The sequence below is a fragment of the Papaver somniferum genome, chromosome 11, assembly GCF_003573695.1.
Source record: "Papaver somniferum cultivar HN1 chromosome 11, ASM357369v1, whole genome shotgun sequence".
NCBI lineage: Eukaryota > Viridiplantae > Streptophyta > Magnoliopsida > Ranunculales > Papaveraceae > Papaver > Papaver somniferum.
Genome location: NC_039368.1, coordinates 118,665,894 through 118,687,490, shown reverse-complemented (window position 1 = coordinate 118,687,490; position 21,597 = coordinate 118,665,894). Strand labels below are relative to the sequence as shown.

At 37.1% G+C, this 21,597-nt stretch overlaps 1 protein-coding gene across 1 annotated transcript; it reads right to left on the bottom strand.

Annotated features, from left to right (window-relative positions):
* Positions 1-922: 922 nt before the first annotated feature.
* LOC113321805 (AMP deaminase-like) lies at positions 923-8,214 on the bottom strand. The gene is made up of 19 exons (XM_026569722.1): positions 7,584-8,214; positions 6,970-7,136; positions 6,623-6,824; positions 6,182-6,360; positions 6,003-6,054; positions 5,767-5,894; positions 5,476-5,655; positions 5,253-5,320; positions 5,000-5,142; positions 4,576-4,637; positions 4,174-4,287; positions 3,600-3,740; positions 2,982-3,134; positions 2,753-2,806; positions 2,563-2,673; positions 1,985-2,158; positions 1,792-1,872; positions 1,569-1,667; positions 923-1,441 (listed from the first exon to the last, which is right to left on the bottom strand). The coding sequence occupies exons 1-19, from the start codon at positions 7,984-7,986 to the stop codon at positions 1,373-1,375; spliced, it is 2,580 nt and encodes an 859-aa protein (XP_026425507.1). The 5' UTR covers positions 7,987-8,214; the 3' UTR covers positions 923-1,372.
* Positions 8,215-21,597: the final 13,383 nt, after the last annotated feature.

The window sequence follows — 21,597 nt, the reverse complement described above, 5'->3', positions numbered from 1 at the left end:
GGGAAGAAAAACTGGCCGTAAAATAAACCTCCACGGTTAGAAATAATGTGAACCTGGACGTAAAATCACTTCTACGATTGGAATTAAAAGAAAACTAGACATAAAATCATATTCTACGGTTGGAATTAAAAGGAACCTGGACGTAAAATGAGCTTTTACGGTTAGAACTAATTCAAACCTGGACGTAAAACTACATGCAAATAAAATTCTACGGCTGGAATTAATCCAAACCTGGACGTAAAATCACTTCTACGGTTGGAATTAAAAGAAAACTGGACGTAAAATCGGATTCTTCGGTTGGAATTAAAAGAAACTTGGACGTAAAATGAGCTTCTACGGTTGGAACTAATCCAAACCTGGACGTAAAACTACATGAAAATAAAATTCTACAAAAGTTTGAATTAATCCAAACCTGGACGTGAAATCACTTCTACGGTTTTTAATTTTTTATTTTAGTTAAAAGGTAATCTAGACATTTTGTATATGTGTTAGGATATCCCATAACCACTTTTTTGGACATTAAAAATCCAAGTAAAGCCCCTCTATTGGAGTGTGATGCCCCAATAATAGACTTCCTAGAAAGGGTGTAATGGTGATACCAACAAATTTTTCTTCTTCTGACGACTTTTGAACTCAAGGTAATTGGTATGGTCACTTGAGTTTTGAACTCGAGTCAATGGTATAGTCACCCAATGACTTTAATAACAGTGTGATACCTACAGTATTGTCGGGGGTTCTCGGGAAGCTAGTCAATCCAGGATGCACAAGGAGGGTCTACTATTAGAAGCATTGCCAGGAAAAATTACAGTTACTTGGCATGAGTTGTGTAGAACTTAGACATACATAACATGTACCTTTCATCTTCTGAGTTTGAGCTCAAAAAGAAGTAATAAGAAATAAATGCCAGTAATTATGCACCTTATAAGTCTTCAAAATTAACAACTGAAATAGCTAGTCCAGGAAAGATTTACAATTTGTTTTATTAAATTAAAAGAGTTTCGCAAATTGTTTTCTTTTATAATACTATGATTTGAAAAATGTAAAAGAGTTCAGCGTGGTAACTTTTCCGATGACCTAATAGGTTGTCATGGCGAACTTACAGCTCCTTATAAAGATTTATTTAAAACAAAAGGAAGATTTAAGATTGTGATCCCGAAAGTTGGGTTCCAGAAGTGACACACTGGTTGCTTGTGTCCAGCGCCAGCTCTTTCTCCAAGTAGTCAGCTGGCAATGTCTGTCTCGGCTTCATCAGCTGCTAGATCTTCCATCTGAGTAACCTTCATAAGTCGGGCCCTTTTCCCCACTTCCTTTGCACCTGACCTCTCCAGGTAAGGGATTGAGTAAAGCATAAAGCTGTCACATTTAGGTCCTTTTACTTTTCAACTTCTTCAGGGATCTTGGCTCTGCCCAGATAAACCTGTTGCATCTCTTCTCTCCAGATCTACAATGCAATCACGGCATCACGTTTAATTATACACAACAATGTTGATATTCGAAAAAAACCTATTCCTCATGAAAAATCAAAATCCAACCGCAGTTACAAAGACTAACTACAGTGAAGCACATACCGTATCCCTAAATTCTACACGGATATGAGGCACATTTGTCTTGTGAATATCATTGCCATCAGGGCCTCTCAAGTAGTATGACTTCCCAATCCAGTGAGACTGATCAAAGAAAAACTTACAGCTCAGAGCAAATGGTGAGAAATTTGAGATAATTATCATTACTATCCAACAAGTACGAAGACTCTAGGACCTCTTCAAAAAAATTATTTTATGGTTTACATACCTTGAGAGCATGTGAAAACCCTGATTGGTAAACTGAGTTGCGGGCAATTTCACACAGATCACATGCACTTAACTTCCACACCTGCAAAAAGTAAAGAAGAAAACAACTGAATAAGAAAAAGTAGGGAGCGTGAAAAATATTTAGGCCTTATAGAAAGCATCTGAAAGAGAAAGAGAACGGGAGGAGCACTCACTGAAGCTGCTATGCTGTATTCTTCCACCAATGGTTCTTTCGTCAAGTGGATTTGTAGAGGATCATCAGTTGAAAGAGAAACATTTAGGCCTCGAAGGAAGAACGTGGGAAAAGGGTTCCGGTGATAATCCAAAAATAAGGAGTTGTTGCTAAGTGGAGACATAGCCAATCCAACCTGTTCCCAGAACAGACATCTGAACAGTTAAGCATGTGAACTATATGATTTCACAATTTGAAGTTAAAATATCCAATGAATAATCTTGAGGTGGACTGTTGCTCGATGTAGGCATGAGGGTCTAATCATGGTTTGACAAGTGATTTGTTGTTGGTCAAATATCATACCATATTTGCACTGAGTATATACTGCCCAAATTTCTAAATTCTCGTTTCTTAAAGAAAATCTATTATAATTATCGTTTGATTTTGACCAACTTATATGCCACACTTCAAATCATGGTCCAGCCTAAATGCCCACCACAATTATAACACCACATCAAAATTTTACTATCTGAACTGATATAAGACGACTTCAAAGATTAAATGTAAAACATATGTAAGAAAATTATGCTTGCTGCTAACCTGTGCAAGGTAATATAAGTACTGAAGAACAGGAGATTTTCTCAAGTTGATTCCATGAGCAATATTATGGCACGTAATAAAGGTTGCAGCAAGATGGTCAATATCTCCTGCCTGAAAAATAATAGACATCAGATACCAACAATAGTGCAACAAAATCACAATACTCCAGGAGGTGAGAACTGTAGTTTACCTCGCCGCAGTGTGGACGAAATTTGATTGTCGTCATGCCCTTGGACTCGCGCAGCTGACGATATCAATACCAAAGTTAGGAATCAGATCTACTACTGATGTGGAAAGTATCTCGAAGCAGAAAAAGTAACAACTTCACGATAGTTACAATAGCCATCACAGGCAGTCAGAACCTTGAATACCAATCATAAGCAATAAAAGTGACGTTATTTGAGGGGTAAGCTAACCACCTTATTCAAAGTGTAGAGGTTTGCATAGCAGTAATAGATGTAGTATGAGAAAGCCGGATTAAAAACATTGGTCCATTCTTCAGGTGTAGGCATGTGTTTTGTTGGGCGTCTTTCAGGCTTACTTTCATCATCCACCAGATCTAATCCAACAACCTGCAAACCAAAAAGATTAAAGAATTCTCATTTTCACGTTGAATGTTGGGCCTCGCAATTTCGTGGGCTCCTACAGATAAAACAGTATGTGACTGAGAGAAGCATAACTAGATGGTTTTACTATGCTCCATCAAACTTGTCATACATATAGGACTGACTAAAAAAAATAATGGAAAAAAAAAGATGAAAAAGAATTTAGAAATGGATAAAAGTAGAGCAACTGATAATCCGTGTAGAAACGAGTCCACATTATTAATCAGACCCACTGATCATTTGTGCCCTTCAATAATCCCATGATCTTGTCGTGCCAGTAGAGTATAGCTTCTTCATTACAAAACAAATGTATTATCCCTTGACGTGCAGAATGTTGGGTGAACAAGAAACCTTCCATACTATAGAGTTTTTGCTAAACTTAATACATATTCTGAGACGATTGAATAAAAAAGAAATAGGAGAGTAGCGAACCTGTTTCAGGAAAACATGCAACTGAGGGTGTGAATCTGGATCAACCGTAACTTCAAATAGGGGGAGGAAAATGTTATCAAGCATATTCTGGAATGATTTCACAATTCCCATTTCTTTGTAAATATTGTACAGCCGTGGAAGCTGAAAAGTAGGAAAGGAATATTTAAATTACATCCAAAGCATCTAAATCAACAGTAGCTAAGATCAAGAAACTGCAGTTTAACATTTTAGCCAAAGCTCCATCTGAAAGGGTGCATGCAACGATCTTTAAGTAAAGCAACAACGAAGAACCTGGATTTGAAAATTATTCAATCCTTTAAGTACCTCTAACAACAAAACTGTAACATTACACCAAAGATACTTAGAGAAAGACAATACGCTTCATTTAACTGGCACAGCGTGGCCACTATACTAAACTTAAACACTTGAATCAAAACTACGCGCTCATAGATTCTTATGGTGAACTAAGACGACACTATGGTCAGTCTACAAGATTGATCCGGTGACCATGAAATAAAGCGTAATAACATAAGTTTCTATGGGAGATTTACTGAAGTCCAAATCGAAAAAGTACCTGAATCAACCAAACAACATTTTCACTGTATAAATCATTATTGACTATCCAACTGGCAAGTTGATCCCACTCACTCTGCTTTCGGCCGTATATTGATATTCTATATTCGGCCATCTGCAATCACAGTGTTTATCATTAGCTGTCCACAAAGAAGAAAGTAAAAATGCGAAGCAACATGAATATCTATTACGTCATTTCACATGTACATGGTGATACCATAAGTTTGAGTTATGTTTCGCAATTAACTCTTCAGATTTCACCGACACATAGCACCCAACATCTAAAACCCTTATTCAAGCAAATACAGACACAATCCAACTAAGCTTTCAAAATCTGGATAAAACTTGTTGAATTACATCCATATGAGTATACTAAGATTATGCAGCATTATAGAAGAAGTACCTGGTATTTACTAGCGCCCAGATCAGAAAACACTTGCTTTGTCAGCTCACCAAGGAAACGGCCTGAAGGAAAAGAAGAATAAGAATATAATCAGCAACAAAAGGGTTTGCAGAGAATACTAAGGCTGTGTTTGATAGGAGATAATTCCATGGAATTAGCCATCTTTCCATGGAAATAGCGCGTTTTCCGTCGTTTGGTCAAAAATATGTTTCCATGGAATTCCAAAAAAAGCGTGGCCTAAAGTATGTTTTAAAACTCAATTCCGCGGAACTCCATCGGGAAGTCTTTCCTTGCCTCCCTCAGGAAACTGATTCCATGGGAACACTTTCCATGGAATTGTTTCCTTTCTCTGGTATCAAACACAGCCTAAGCGTAAATTGATTTCTCTGGATACTTAAAATGTAAAGGAAGGAACATCTTATACCTTGGATAAGATTATCTTGCTTAAGGAAAATTTCCCTTAGTCTACTTTGACCACAGGGATTATACTTGAGATTGAACTTATCAAAACGATGAAAGGTACTTTTGTCTGCATGAACATCGAGCAGATCTACATTGAGATCATACCTGTCCAAATAAACAAGTCATAAATCATCTTCCTCATCCAGATAAAACATGTCAAAGATCATCTTAGAGATCTCAGTTACTCAAAATGGATAACAAGAGAAATGGTTTACCCAGTCAAGTCCAGACTCTCAAACACTTCTTTCAATGTCAGATAAGTTCCATCTCGGAATATAACGACCTGAATAAAACAATGCCCACAAGTTCAGCCATTCAGCAAAATTAAAGTACAAGTCACAAGAATAGAATGTGAATCTGTTTTTCACGCTACAAGATTATATTCATGTTGGATAGAGGCTTTTCTTAGAATATATAAGCGACAGCTCAAATAGTTACCTCGTCTGGTTCTTTCCTCAATTTTGACTTTATAAACCTCAAAAGGTGTTTCTGGTTCATGCATGCTGAGTGATGGACATGGGTATCAACTTTCCTAACATTGTAAAAATCACGATGTGGAGCACTTTTCTGAGCAAGGAATTCTCTATCCGCATTAAGCATCAAATGAAGATTGAATTTCTGAAACAGGAGTCAAAGAACAGTGTCAAAAGCTTGATCATTACCTTATGCACAAGAATATACGGATTACAGAAAATCAATATCAGATAACAATAAGAATCAATGAAGTACTTGTTCTAGAAGATTCAGCCTGTGATGACATAAAGTTCGAACATTCCCAGCAGCAATAATTTTAAGGACGCGATGCAGATCAGTAAAGAAAGTTGTAGCATCAGCTACAGGAAAAAGTTCCTCTTTTGCTGAAACAAAATAGCAGCAAGCACATCATAAACACAATTATTTAGTGGGAAAGTGCTAGACCACTAAATAAGCAGCCCAATCAAAAGCTACACCAGTTAACAACTTACAATCTTTATTAGCGTAGACATGAACAACACCATCCTCCATTTGAAAATGATGCTGAAATTACCATGAAACATTTTAAGCGAATTAGAAATGCCATTTAACCAGTGTGATAAGTTAGCAGGAAGAGAAAGAGAATGAAGCAAATGACTGATCAAATGAAAACACAGAGTAATAAACTTACATCAGTTTTCCCTTCTGGAGAATATGAAAATGGATTAGGATTAGGCTTTGGGGTACTAGGATCGGTGATGACTTCTTTCTCCCAAGGAGCAACTTCCTCCCTGAATAGATAACGTTCTCGCATTTCAAGGCATTGTTGAAGGACCTGGTACACTTCCACTTCGTCGGGAGACGGTACCTCTAATTACACAGAACAAACCAATATTTTTAACTCACAATATAATTTGGATCATATGCTTAAATGTTTTAATACTTTCCTTTCTATGCAAAGAGAATGAACCAATGAACTCAAACCCTTATCCAGTAGAAGAGTGTAATATACTGTGTGATGGAATCATATACTAGGATGACAACGATATCTATAACCATAAGACTCATAAATGATAACATGTGAGGGAATTAATAAAAAGTGTCATGCACAGTAAAGAAAACAGCGTATTACCATTTGGAGTGATTTTCAGCCGCATAAAACTTTCATGTTCTGGCTCTTTTCTAAGAATGTCCGCTGCTATTGGATCAGGCTGGACACCATGGAGATCACCAGATACACTGTGAGAACGGATCATGCTGGCTGCAGGAATAGGATTTTGCTCCACAACGGCATTCATGTGATTAGGCACAGTTTGGAAAATGCTTTCCGTCCCCTGCCTCATCAAATGTTTAAAATTCATCAGATTCTCTGTCCAATACAGAAATTGGCTTGTGCATGGGTGAGTGTGCAGAGAATGCCAACACTGACTTTAGAAGGCAATGCCAAAATTGAGACAAGTATTTACGGGACAAACTTACAGCATCTCCGTTAGCAAGCAAATAGCTAGAGTTGAGCTTAGAATTGTCGGTCAAATCCTCGTCTTCTGATCCCTCAACGCTCTCAAACGCACTAGCACTAGCAACGGGAGACTTAGGAGAAGCTGGTCGAACTGACTTTGTCGAATTTACCTTACCAAGAGGTTGTCCTGAAACAGTAGCAATACCAACTAAAAGTCAAAAGCCATACGAGAATTAACCAGACAAAGAAGTAGTAGACTCAAGCACACCACAATGGGATGGATAATAAATTCCACCCAATGGAAAGATAAATTATCTGGTGACCTGGATTACTACTCAATGTCCTTTCTTCGGAAATCTGTCTGCTATTCAGTCCATACCACTTAATTACTACTTCAACCTAAATTCAAATATCTTAAACTCAAGCCTTACGAGCTTCAGGGCATCAATTTGTCATCGAAACCTATTGTTTCTATAACTAATACCAAAAAATTACTCACTATTACAACAAAAAGCGTCAAAATTTGAGATTAAGACTAGAAAAATCAATCTGAAATCAACTAATTCAAAATCCTCAAATTGACAAATCGAAAAGACTGAAAACTCACAACTGTACTAGTAAATCGAACATATACCTTCAGGAAGTTTCCGTAATCTGGACAAACCCGGAGGAATCCGATCATCAATCATATCTAACCGACCACCATTAACAAGCTTCTCATCTCCACCACCGTTAATCTTAGTAACATCAGGTAAAGAATTAGAAACACGGCGATAATAACCATTTACTCCACCTCCTTTCCGCCGATTCTTTCTTTTCTCGACATACTTTTTGTTATTAAACCGTTTTTCATCCTCAAGAACATTCTTCTCGTCTTCTTCATCATCAGTAACACCATTTTCTCTGTCTTTTTCAACTGATTTAGCAAACTCGAGTAATTGATTTAGGGTTTTTCGGTGCATATAATAAGCGGAAACAGCAACAAATGATGCACCAACTAAAGCCGCCATGGCCATATGTAATGCATAAGCCTCCATTTTTATTTTTGATTTCGGGGAAATAATTGAGGGTGAAAGAGAGAGGGATTTTTGGTTATTTATAGGAGAACTAGAGAGAGTGGAGGAGGAGAATATGTAGTGTCATATTCTTCTTCTGCTGCTGCTGCTGCTGCTGCAGAAATTGATGGTGGGAAAATCCGAAAATGCTATGCTTCCTTTCGCAGCAATAACACCGCCCACTTTCCTTTTGCTTCTTCTTCTGGAGTAGTATGTGTTATTGGGGGAAGTCAAGATTTAGGATGACCTGTTGCGACTTTGTTGGACTTTCAATTGTCAAAAAGAGTAAAGACAAAAATTACTCGGGTCCCATGCATTATTTAAGTCATATCATTCATTTTTCTCGTTTTTTATTTTCTTTGTCTGACTCGAAATTCCTGTTTTTCATTTATTTTTTTTATTTTTTTTTGAGAATAAAGGATTGTATTAAAGAAGCCACGATGAAAATACAGACAGTCGAAATGTTGTCAAGTTATCAGTACAGGACATACCTTGTTCTGAGATTGAGACAACACTCTATTGGTATTGCTAATACATTTTTCCTGATTACTTATCTTATCTACGTTAATAAATCTATTTATAAAGACTGGTAAATCTTCTGTCCAAGCTATTGAAAATTGAAGATTTTATCGCCTCCATCGCTAGCTTGTCTGCCACAGAGTTGTCAGTCCTGTGAACAAACTTGAATCACAAAAATTCATTACATTCAGCTAAAACTTGCATTGCTTCATTAACTATAATATGGTTCCCCCAATCCATCATTGTTGTCTTGCCTTTGATAAAACCCACAATTCTTTCACAGTCACCTTCCATCCAAAAGTGTTCCAAAGCTGTATCTCTGGCTCACTTAGCTCCCTGCAAAAGAGCTACAACTTCTGCTTTTTCTGCACTTGCAACAAGGAATACTCCCGACTTAGCTGCTCTTCCATCACCTGCATCATCCCTTAAGATTAAACCAAAACCAGCAAAGGTTGTCTCTGAAATCCAAGAGGAATCATAATTCAATTTAAAGCAATGATGTTCAGAACATTTCCAATGAGCATTATAAGTTTGTTTTATTGTAGAGGAAACATTAAAATTTGACATATTCCTTTCATTACACCTCCAATAGTCTAAGTGTCTCTGAATTATGATAAAAGTTTGTAAAGAAGTAGCATTTTTGTCTTCGAAAATCCTATTACACCTCTCTTTCCATATAAACCAACATTTTGTAGCATTAATTTCCATCACCAATTTAAGTAACCACTAAAAGAAATTTTTACAGAAGTAAATTGACCTTCATCAGCAAAAGGTGGTTGCATCCCCACCGATTTAGCATACCAACATTCAAACAAAAGATGATAAACAGATTTTGTTTTACCTCTGCAGAAAATGCATTTATTGTCTACATCATACATATGTGTACTAAGAATTTGTGTTACTGGAAATGCATCATTCAAGCATTTCTTTGTGGAAGTTGAGTTTTCCATAATTTCTTCCAGAACATTTCAGTGACCTGATTTCCTTCAAGTTTACCACATAACCTATCATATAAAGACTTTACTGTGAATATGTCATTCCTAGTAAGATTCCATCTAGGTTTATCCTGTTCAAAGGTATCAAGCACATCCATAAACAATTTACTATTCAATATAGTTTGAGCAATAACATGAGGAAAAAAAGCAATAATGATTTCATGGTTCCACCTATTAGTATTTCTATTAATCAAATCTGATACACTAGTTAATTGGGGGTTCCTTTTGGAACAGATGTGATCTTGAGTGATTTCTATATCTGGTATCCATCGGTCAGTCCAACTGTTGATAGACTGACCATCTTCAACCTCCGAGCAAGTGTATTTATGAATTAAATTAGCCCCTTGCACAATACAGTTCCACATCTAAGATGATTTCACAACTTTTTTTAACGCTAAAAAGGATATTTTTTTGAAATACTTTTTTTTGAACATCTTAACCTACCAAGAGTTAGGTTCAGAGATGATTCTCCAAGCAATCTCGGCTAACATTGCTTGGTTCATTTTTTCTGCATCTTTGAAACCCAAGCCTCCCATTGAGATTGGTCTACACATGAATTTCCAGGATTTTATGTAATACCCTTTGGCATTAGCATCTTTTCCCCACCAGAAAGCAGTTTGGATGGAATTTATTATAGCCCTAATCTTTTTAGGGAGTTTAAAACATCTCATTTGGTATATTGACATACCAGAAAGAACTGATTTGTTTAGAATCAATTTACTAGGTTGGCTAAGAATCTTACTTTTCCATCCTTTTATTCTTTCTTCCGTTCTGCTAACAATGAAGTCAAAAGTTTTTAGTTTTGAATTGTCAATAAATAATGGAACTCCCAGATAAAAATCTTTGATGTCTATTTTCTTGATTTTTAACATCTTGGATATCATTTTTTTAAGCTTATGATGTATTTTTTTACTAAAGAAAATTCCTGATTTTTTAAAATTAACCATTTGACTTGAAACCATACTAAACTCATGAAGTGCATTTAACAAATTTTTGCAGATTTGCAGATTTTCCTTTGTGAAGATTAGACAATCGTCAGCAAAGAAAATATGGAAAACTGAAGTATTATTCATGCTTATTCTTAGCCTTGAATTTCTTTAGAGTTTTCTTTAGAAATTAGAACTCTTGAAAAAACTTCCATACATATAAGGAACAAGTAGGGGATAATGGATCCCACAGTCTTAATCCTCTTCTTGGTTTAAAAAATCACCAGCAGTTCCATTTAAAAGAACTGCAATAGATGTTGTAACATGCATTGACTTATTAGAGTACACCAGTCTCTACAAAAGCCCATTTTCTCCATGGCAGTTGTTAAAAAATCCCAACTTACTCTGTCGAAAGCTTTCGGCATGTGTATTTTGACTCCTAATTTATTTATTTTATTTTGATAAAAATATCTTATTTTTACTTGCTTTTGTTTTCTTGTTTGATATAGGTATAAGTTTTTTTTATATTCTTTCATTTACTTGGTTGGTAAATTATTATTTTGCCATTCCGAGAAAAATTAATACCATCGTGTTTAGAGTTTCAACCTTATAATATGTTATTCTCTTAACATATGCAAATATTAAACTTTCCGGTAGGTTTAGTTTCCTCATAAAATGACGTGGTTTTCTTTTTTGCGAAAAATAAATAAATATCATATTAAAGAAAGGAAAATTCAACAAAAGAAAAATTAGAGAATGGCATGATTACATGTTCAAAATATCCCTTAAAAAAATGTTCAAAACATCCTACCAGTCCTACAAAACTTGACCAACGCCAACGGATCTGTAAGTATCCTTAATACAGCTCCATAAAATAAGGTATGTTTGATCAAATATAGGTAAGTTCATTGGAAGATTCATGACGCTACCCAATGGTGTACGCGCTTCCTTTGAATCATTTCCATCAAAAACAAATGTCGTATAAATCTTGTCATGTAAATACTCCTTCCGTGTCCAATTAGTTGAGCTAATTGGTTTTAAATTTTGTCGCGCAAATAAATGAGCTATCTCGTTAATCAAGGGAATATTTCTAAAACTACAATTCTAATTGATTATTGTTACTATAAGAAATATGTATAATTTGATGAGGAAGGATCCCTTCACACTTTTATTATCACACTATCTTGCACATTTTACGTTATTTTTGTGCATATAAACCAAACTATAATGGATTTGAAGCTATATTTCGAGGATATGTACTTCTTACCAAGTTCTACATGCCTATCAGAAATGAGCGCATACCGAAATATAAAACCTCACAATCTACCGGCCTTAATTTCGACGGCCAGAAATCCGTCGGTTTTCAAAGGCTCATTTTCAAAGTAGTATATAGTGGTGTTATACTTCTCACAATAAGCTCATTTTTGCTAAGAAAATAGAGCTTTGTAAGAATAACATACCCTCGATATATTAGTTTCAAATTCGTTACGGTTTGGTATTTATCCGCAAAAAAACGTCTAACGTGTGAGATAGTTGAAAGCGTAAGGAGATCTCTCCTCTAATTTGATAGTCATGTTTATATTCGGTACGTGGGTGTTTTCATTTTTTCAATGGTACAAAGTTTACGAAAAAACGTGGTATAGTTTAAGAGATAAATTATTTCTATTTTTTTACTAGTTATTAACTTATTATCTATAATGGTATAATTGAAGAAAAAAAATACTTAAACACACTCTATTTTTTCTCCTTGTTTTAATAATTGTGTAAACTACAAATAACTTAACTTTGGTGGGTCGTCCGAGATCCTTTCGATGACCTATGTTGTGTTGAAGGGATATGATCGATCCGATCGATTGCGTAAGGCCCGCGGTAGCAACGGAACCGGGGAAGGTATACAAAAAAGACAGTGATTTTCTATTCTATTAGTCTTGGTTGGTGATCCCGGCTCGGTGAATCCTTTCTTCCGTGATGAACTGTTGGCACTAGTCCTACATTTTTTTCTGTGGACCGAGGAGAAAGGGGGGCTCAGCGGGAAGAGGATTGTACCATGAGAGAAGCAAGGAGGTCAACCTGTTTCAAATATACAACATGCATTCCGGCGATTTCAGACAGACAGAGTATCAACCAAAAATATTGACTTAGAATCATCAATTTATCATCATGAAGACAAGTGAAAACATGGTTGTATTCACGTATGATAGTAGCTTGTTTCTAGGTCTACCATATGATTAAGTTTTGTGCATGCTCATGATATTTTGGCTATCAGACGCATAATTTTCTAATTTTCTCGATGAACCAGGGTTTCTTTGGGAAATGGAGAGATGGTGACCAATTGTCGTCGTACCCTATAATTGTCTATAAGAAAGACTCGTGGAGTGGGAAATGTGGAGTCTACGGTCGTTATCGTACTAACCAACCAATTTACATTTTTTTTCTTCTATAGTGGTACTTGTCCGTTTCTGACTTTACCCCTATGGTAGTAATTATTGGAGAAAATGAGTTTTAATAAAAGGTTTTATGGTCTTGGTGTGGTTTGATCTGATGACTTAAGGGTTTAAGGATATTTACTCATTTTTGGGTGAATGAAATGAAACCTTTAGTCCCATATTGTGGAAAACTAAAGAGGAGCTCCACTATATAATCATACTCTTATGTATGTGTTGTAAAACGAGGGTGGGCAAAAAAATACATTTTTCAACCCATGCGATATACGCGTATACCATGCACCAAGTTCCTCTTCTACTCGGATTTATTTTTTGGCGAGTTTTCTTTAGGAAATTAATTCCAAAAATATTTTTTTGGAAGAGTTTTATTTATGGGTAAATTTCTTTTACGAGTTTTACTTGTTTTTGAAGAAAACAAAAACCTAACTTGATTTGCAAGCATTTTGTCCTATAAATACAACTCAAAATTCTGGAATTAAAAACACATAAGAAGCGACCATCTTTCCGTCTTCGTTTCTTCATCTTCTTGCTTTTGTGAGTTTGCGGTGTTTTACTTTCCATCCCCGTTGTTAAGTTCGACGAGAGGGTAACTTGCGTTGTGCTAACTCAAGTTATATCGGGAAGTCTTATCCTGGACACATCTTCGCTGTGAGGGGTTTAACATTACTCAACTCGAATATAGCCGCGAACTAATGTGTTAAGGACAACTTGTTAAACCTGTGATTCTGCGCTCGTCAAGTTATTTCGGTAAAGTTGTTTCGGATCAGTTCTTTACATATTATTTTGATACGTCTAACATGATGTTCTTGTTGCAAGATTCCAACGGTAATAGCAAATGATCCCTATTTACACCTACGAGTCCTATCAATCCTTGGCGTTTCTGATCAGATGCTGCTTTTTTCGACCCAAAACACCAAAAAAATTCTACTCCAAATAACTACAATTTTTATGACCAATACTATCACTATGTTATGTGGATCCCTAATGGCTGTCAATTTTGGATATAATCCATGTTAACATCCATTTAGATACTTGATTAGGGGAAGATATCTCAAATAGCTAATGAGTTTGAAGGTAATACACAAAAGCTTAACACTCCAAAATTGTGCAAAACAACAAATCATTTTGACAAGAAAGACTAGTGGTCGCAATGCAAAAAAGAAAAATGAAATAATTGCGATCCGTGTGTGGCAAACATCACATCATTCGTGGGGTTGTATGCGTTGTCCGAACGCAGTTTCACTTACGCACATCCATGCTGGCCAGGGCTTCCAACTAATTCAAGTCATCGCATGTACTATGATTGTTTAACCAACCTAAACCAGTATTTGGCAAATAAAGTTTATATTTTGTCGCATATTTATTTTTCTTGCATCTTTCCCTGAAATCCTAGCACCGATCCTGCATGGCAACATGTACTACTCAATCCTGACGCCGCTCCTGCATAGCGACATGATTTTCTTCCGGCACAGACATGTATTACTCATATGAAATTTGGTAATCTTGATAGCTCTACTGCATCTTTCTAAAGAATATTTTGGAATGTGTGTATCATGGGGATAAACTTGATCCTTGCCGCCAAAAGAAAACAGTATGTCTATACACGGTACATCCAGCTATGCACATTCTTGGTATAATCTTTTGGCAATAGCATATTTGGGAAGCATAAACCAAACAACCACGAGCCAAGTTTGGTGGAACTGGAATAGAATAACGAGTAAACTAGACAATACCTGGTTTGAACTGTTGATCATCCATTCCCAAGGATCATTAACGTGGAACATAATTATTAATAAAGTTTATTGATAAAATCGTGATCTTGTTTACACAAGCAATAGAGAATCCATAAGTGTACATGCATAATCCGACGGCAATGCGTATCGTTAAGCTGATATTTACATTTGTTGAAATTTCAAACCTTTTGGCATGCCAGTTGAGCACGATTTAGGGGTTGATATCATCTCAAAATCTTAAGCGATCCTCACTGTTGGATCGGTTAAATGGTATCAACTCCCAATAATGCTGGTATCAGTCCTTATAAATCATGCAACTGAGATTTGAGAGCTCATATTCCCAGTCTCAAATCGAAGGAGGCATGGTTCAATTTTTCGACCTTTGTAATTGCTAGTAGTATTCACAGACCACTAATTAAGCTGATAACCCAACAAAAATAAATACAGTGATATTCTTTTTCCAAAAATACTGATAATTTATTTATAAATGAAAGAGAAAAATCTACTTCCAAAAGAGGGGGAAATTTTATTTTGTACTACGAAGTTTTGGGCAGTATTCTATTTGGATAAGGGAATCCCATGTTGATGCCGCACAATGAGAAGTTATACGTCATATATACACTCTCTAGTACTACTCGGCGGTGGAGTAATCGCAGGGAATCACATTCGATTCTACAACGAGCACGAGATTGCTACCAACTCGGTAGGTCCTGTTAATTTGTATTTTATTATTTTATTATATATTCTTGCAAGGATTCCATGGCTGAAGATAATCCGATGATCCATTCCAAATTGAATGTAGTGGACTCGTGGAGCTACGATGGTGCGGCAAGCTGAAAGATGCTCCACTTTCATGATTAAAATAAAGAATGATTGAAAGAAAACGAGGGAACATAGGACCGTAAAATGTCTCGCATCCCAAAGAGTACAATAATTTTATTTTTATTTTCGGCCTTTTCCTAATTGTGTCCTACCAAGCCAACAAGTTACAAACCCCTTGTACAGCTGTACCTGTTCCGTTTCAAAAATCAGGGCAGAACCGCACCCTCACAAACTTTTTAGTGGGACCCATTAAATATGGCCTTGCTAACTCAGTGTGAGCGGGAGCCGCTTGGCAGTTTTTCCATAGTTTTTTTTAGCGGTTCACAGAGAACCACGGATTCCGTTTTATGGTATAAGTTTTATAATTCAAAAAAAAAAAATGTTTATTAGGTAGAGGAATAATTAGCAGAGCGAGATTATACCTCCTGAAAATTTTGAAAATATTCAAAGAGTCGGATGGTTTTCATTATCCTTACGCTGACAAGGATAGAGGTTCGAGATCTGTAGTTATAAAATAAACTCCTATTTAAAGGAGTTTAGACTTAGTTTAGAGACCATTGTCTTACATATCAAACAAAAATTGAATTATACCTCCTAGAAGCTCCATTCGAGTCGGAGGTGAGGAGGTGACTCCTCCCGAATAAAGGTTAAAGGGTGGATTAGCTATTGGATGTTTGGATACTAAAAGCGAAAATACTTCCGCAGGAAATAAAAATTAATTTCAGAAGTAAGAAGGGAAACCATTTTGCACCATAATAACTAAACGATTGAGATTTAAAACTAAATACTAAAATCTGGAAAGAACCTGAGCAAAGGATTTAAGCCTGGTTCAGTCTCCAAGCAATGACGGGAGTGGGGGCCGGGAACCCCTGTGACGGACCGGAAAATTACGCTCGTAACTCCCCTGATGCACAATGATGAAGCTACAGTACAGGCTTCAAAGCTAGGCGAACGCATGTCCATTTCCCCTTGAAAGAATGCTCGTGGAGCATGATGCAGCTAACTTAGCTTCCACACCGTTCCAAATTCATCGTTGTCCGTTAAAGGGTGTAAGGCCTTTAAGCCAATGCCAATGCATATTGCATGCATCTCTGGCTTTGCCTCAACGTTGGGAATTCATCACTGAATTTTCTATCTAGCTAAAAGACCGTCATACTGTCGAGTCTTGTCCAGACATAAGCCTTGGACTATGACATAGGCCACACCTAGCCCTTGCCATTCCCTACCTTACCAACTCTATGTAGCGTGATAGGAAGTATGAGCATCAACTTGGTAGCATGCAACTAAGCCTCATCAAGCTTGTCCGCAATCATCTCTTGCATCGAGCTACAGAGTTTAGATGATATGAGGGACCAATCTGCTGCAATCATCTCGGAATTAGATGATATGAGCGACAACGTGCTGGACCGGCAATGTTGCAACTCATTGCGGATGCCTACGCACTCTTCCCTACTCTAAAGGGATCAAGAACATACCGTAGTTCATCCACTAAGGTACATCAACTTAAGGAAACTTATTTGCAAGGCTATGGACTAGAAAAATGGTAATGGCCTAGTCCGTATAGGCTGTTCCGTCAAAATGCACAAAGGTTGCGCATTCTCGGGTCCGCGACACGGCATAGTGGGCATCATATGCTCCATTCGTAATGAGGCTTACGCATCATCTATACTCTTCCGGCTAAGCTATGAAGCTTAATTGGTACATAGTCCGCATATGCACCTTCAACCGGCTACCCCTCCATATATATGTTAACCTGCAATTTTTACAATTTAGAAAAGTGGAGCAAATTGACATGGTTGCTTAATTGTTCATCGCGATTATTGCATGAAATGATAATGATTGTGCATAATGATAATGATTGCGCGTAATAATTGCGCAATACTCATTCTTGCTATTGCACAATGATTGTGCAATATTCTTCCGTCCAGCCCTCTTTGGCCTGATGCACAATGATTGCTCACCATTCTCTAATCCATCTTGCACTTGTATATTGCACAATCGGCCCTAGGCAAAATTACTGCGTAATGCGCCATTTTGGCGTGGGTTTGGCCTATGCCTCTTAAGGAAATTGAAGCTTTTGAGATGAAGCTTCATCCCATGCCATGGCGCATCTTTCAACATGCGTCATTCTAAAAACACGAGGTGTCACATTATTCACCCCTTTAAAGAATTTCGTCCACGAAATTCAAAGTAAAAACTATTGTGGACAATTTCTTCAGTTTGGATTCCTGAACAAAAGTCTCATACCTGATGCTCAGAAATCACGAGTTTCTTCAAGTTTTCGTGTACAAGAATTTAGACCTTATGAGAAAACGTCCCCTACTACATGCCCAGGAATCCAAAAGTGCCCACAACAATATCAAGAATCAAAATTGGCCAGTGCCAAGAGGATATCTCGACCAGGTATCCCAAATTTTCATCCCATACTACACACTCAGGAGTCAGGAGTCCTTAAAGTTCACAAAGTTGAATATGTTAAAAAAATGTAGTACTGTGTGAAACAACTTCCATTTTTCCATCGTGCCTGACGGTCATCCAAGTTGCCACTCGTAAGTGGGATGCTAGTCGGGCCTGACAACGTACACCAACGGCCAGTTGCCAATGTGTGGTGATGATCAGTCCCATTGTCTACCCACCGTCCCGGACGGTCTTCCGGATATCCACTCGTAAGTGGGGTGCCACTTATACCAGGAAAACTTACAACACTCAAACAAGCTCAACTCGATTCACAAAGTAACTGGCATAGCAGTTACAAACTCTTTCCGCGCAAAGTTGGCCTACTCTCCAACTTTAAATTTCCATTATGGAAAGTAATCGCTTGACGAGTCCATTTCTCACAGTCCCTAGAGCTTTTCCGGAACTTGTTCTGATACCAACTGTGACAGACCGAAAAATTACGCCTTTGGCGCGTTGCCCCGCAAGCCGTAACTCCACCGATGCGCCATGATGAAGCTACAATACGGGCTTCAAATCTAGGCAAATGCACATCCATTTTCCCTTGAAAGAATGCTCATGGAGCATGATGCATCTAATTTAGCTTCCACACCGTTCCAAACTCACCCTTGTCCACTGAAGGGTGTAAGGCAAATGCCAATGCATATTGCATGCATCTATGGATTTGCCTCAACGAAGGGAATTCATCAATAAATTTCCCATATAGCTAAGAAACCGTCATACTTCGAATCTTTTCCAAGCATAAGCCTTGGACTATGGCATAGGCTGCACCAAGCCCTTGTCATTCCCTACCTTACCAACTCTACGTAGTTTGATATGAAGTATGAACATCCACTTGCTGGCATGCAACTAAGCCTCATCAAGCTTGTCCGCAATCTGTTGCTGCCTACGTACCCTTCCCTACTCTAAAGGGATCAAGCACATACCGTAGTTCATCCACAAAGGGACATTAACTTAAGGAACCTCATTTGCAAGGTTGTAGTATAGCAAAATGGTAATGACCTAGTCCGTATAGGCCGTTCCGTCAAAATGCACAAAGGTTGCGCTATCGGGTCCGCGGCACGGCATAGGGATGCCGAAGCATCATATGCTCCATTCATAATGAGGCTTACGCATCATCTATACTCTTCCGGCTAAGCTATGAAGCTTACTTGGTACATAGTACGCATATGCACCTTCAACCGACTACCACTCCCTATATATGTTAACTTGAAATTTCTATAACTTAGAAAAGAGGAGTAGATTGACATGCTTGCTCCATTGTTCATCGCAATGATTGCGTGTAACGATAATGATTGCGCTTAATGATAATGATTGCGTGTAATGATTGCGCAATACCCATTCTTCCTATTGCACAATGATTGTGCAATATTCTTCCGGCCGGCCCTCTCTGGCCTAATGCACAATGATTACGCATCATTCTCTAATCCAGCTCGCACTTGTATATTGCAAAATGATTGTGCAATATCGGCCCTAAGACAAATAACCTGCTTAATGCGTCATTTTGGCATGAATTTGTCCTAGGCCTCTTAACGCAACTGAATCTTTTGAGATGAAGCTTCATCTCATGCCATGGCACATATTTCAGCATGCGCCATGCTAAAAAGATGGGGTGTCACATCCCCCCTCCCCAATTGTGCAGGGACTTATATTAGCTAGGTTAATTGTCAAGAAAAAAATAAAATAATCCATGTCAAAATTTTAGTTAGCCCATTAGATGACACAGTAAACTCACGTGACTTAATTTTACAGTGTCAAGAAAACAACATTTGTTTGTTCTTTGTTTTAGTTAATTTTTCGTCCTCTCTCGTTCCTAAGTTAGATTTGGGACCTTACACACTAAAGTTATGCTGTCACACAATTGAAGGTTTTTTCGCAACCACAAGCCAACATCATTATCAGATGTCATCTTTTTTGTTCGTGTACATTAATATCATGTAATACTTTTGGGTTTACTTTACTATGATTGTCATATCTATTTGATTTCATGTAAAATATAGGGTTTATATTTTGTTGGTTTATTATTTAATTTTATGTATTTTTTTTAAGCATTCCGATGGGTTAAGGAGACCCAAACCTCACAAACAAAAAACTAAGGGAACAAAACTAAGAAACAAAACAAACAAACAAAGAACAAACAAAACAAAAGCTAATGTGTACGGTAAATCTTCATGCTTCTATCTCCTCAATAATATGAGAAAGCTCAGGGCTAAAATCCTTATCGTCAATCTCCATAAATTTAGTCGAAGGGTGGATAGCGGCTAACAAATCAGCTGCTCGATTGGTTTCTCTATAGCTATGCGCAATTCTGAACCTTCTAAACTTCTGTCTCAGCTGGCACACTTTGCTCCAAAGTCTCAAAATCTATTAACTAGGATTGGGAGTTTTATTAGTTAACAATTTATAAACTATCATTGAATCAATGCAGAGATGAATCGGCAATTGATTTTTCTAAATGGCTAACTTCATAGCAAGCTCGTCACCTTTTCACTCTAAAGATAAAAACGAAATATGTACTAAACCCACCAATAGAAGCGGCTAGAGGATTACCTTTATAATCATGCATGATTGCTGCAAAACCACTAGAGCCGTCAACGTCAATCATAACTTAATCGAGAAAAGAGAATTTCCAAGAACAAGTAATCCTCTTTTTTTGTTTGAAAGTGCAAGACACCCCCCATCTACTTAAAAAAGATTTCACAGAAGGAGATTCGATATCAGAATACTTACTAGCTGAAACTTTCAATCTGACGTCTGCTACAATAAGGAAGATAATAGTGGCGGTGGAACTGGCGGAATCAGAGTGGAAACGTTTATTCCTCTCCTTCCATATGTGTTAAATAAAGTTATTTAGGGAAAGCTTTAATAGAAGCAACAACACCCTCTCCAAGAAAGTGTTCAACACACCATTTAAGCTCAATATCCCAATTCATCAAGCAATTCCTGATATATCCCAATTTATAAATAATACCTTGCCATATAATAGAGGAAAAGGAACAACTACCAAAAATGTGATTTTCATCCTTAGGCACTTCATTACAACAAACACAAATCATTATAAATTACTCCACATTTAACAAGTTTGCATCTTGTCTTGAGTTTTTTATGCATTGCCAGTCATCCTATAAAAGAGTGTTTAAGAATGAGCCCCTTGAACCATATCAACTTATGACATTCCATATCAGTCATAGAAAGAGTAATAGAAGCATAAATATGCTTCATGAAAAAATCACCAAAACTACTATCTTTCTAAATCTTTTTATCTTTTTCATGCATATCAAATTCAACAACACTGATTTGGGAACAGACAACGGTGTCAAAACCATCAACCGTAGGAAAATTCCAGCCATCTTCGATTAAAAAATCCAAAACACTATACAACCCAAATTGATGAACTGCGTTTATAATAGAGATAGGAACCCAATCACATATCCTACCGTTAGGGTACCAAAAGTCGAATAAAAAACTAGTGGCTTTACCATTACCAAGGATAGTACCCATAAAAGTCCTTGCAATGTCTCTATAATCTATGATTCTTCTCCAACTCCATGAGCAGTCCTGTGGAACATTCATACTCCAAAAATATCTGTTTTAACAAGATTAGACTTAACCCAACTGGTCCAAACACTATCTTTTCCTGAAATAAAATCCCAAATGTGTTTCAAATTAGCAGCAATATTGGTACTCTCAAGATTCTTCA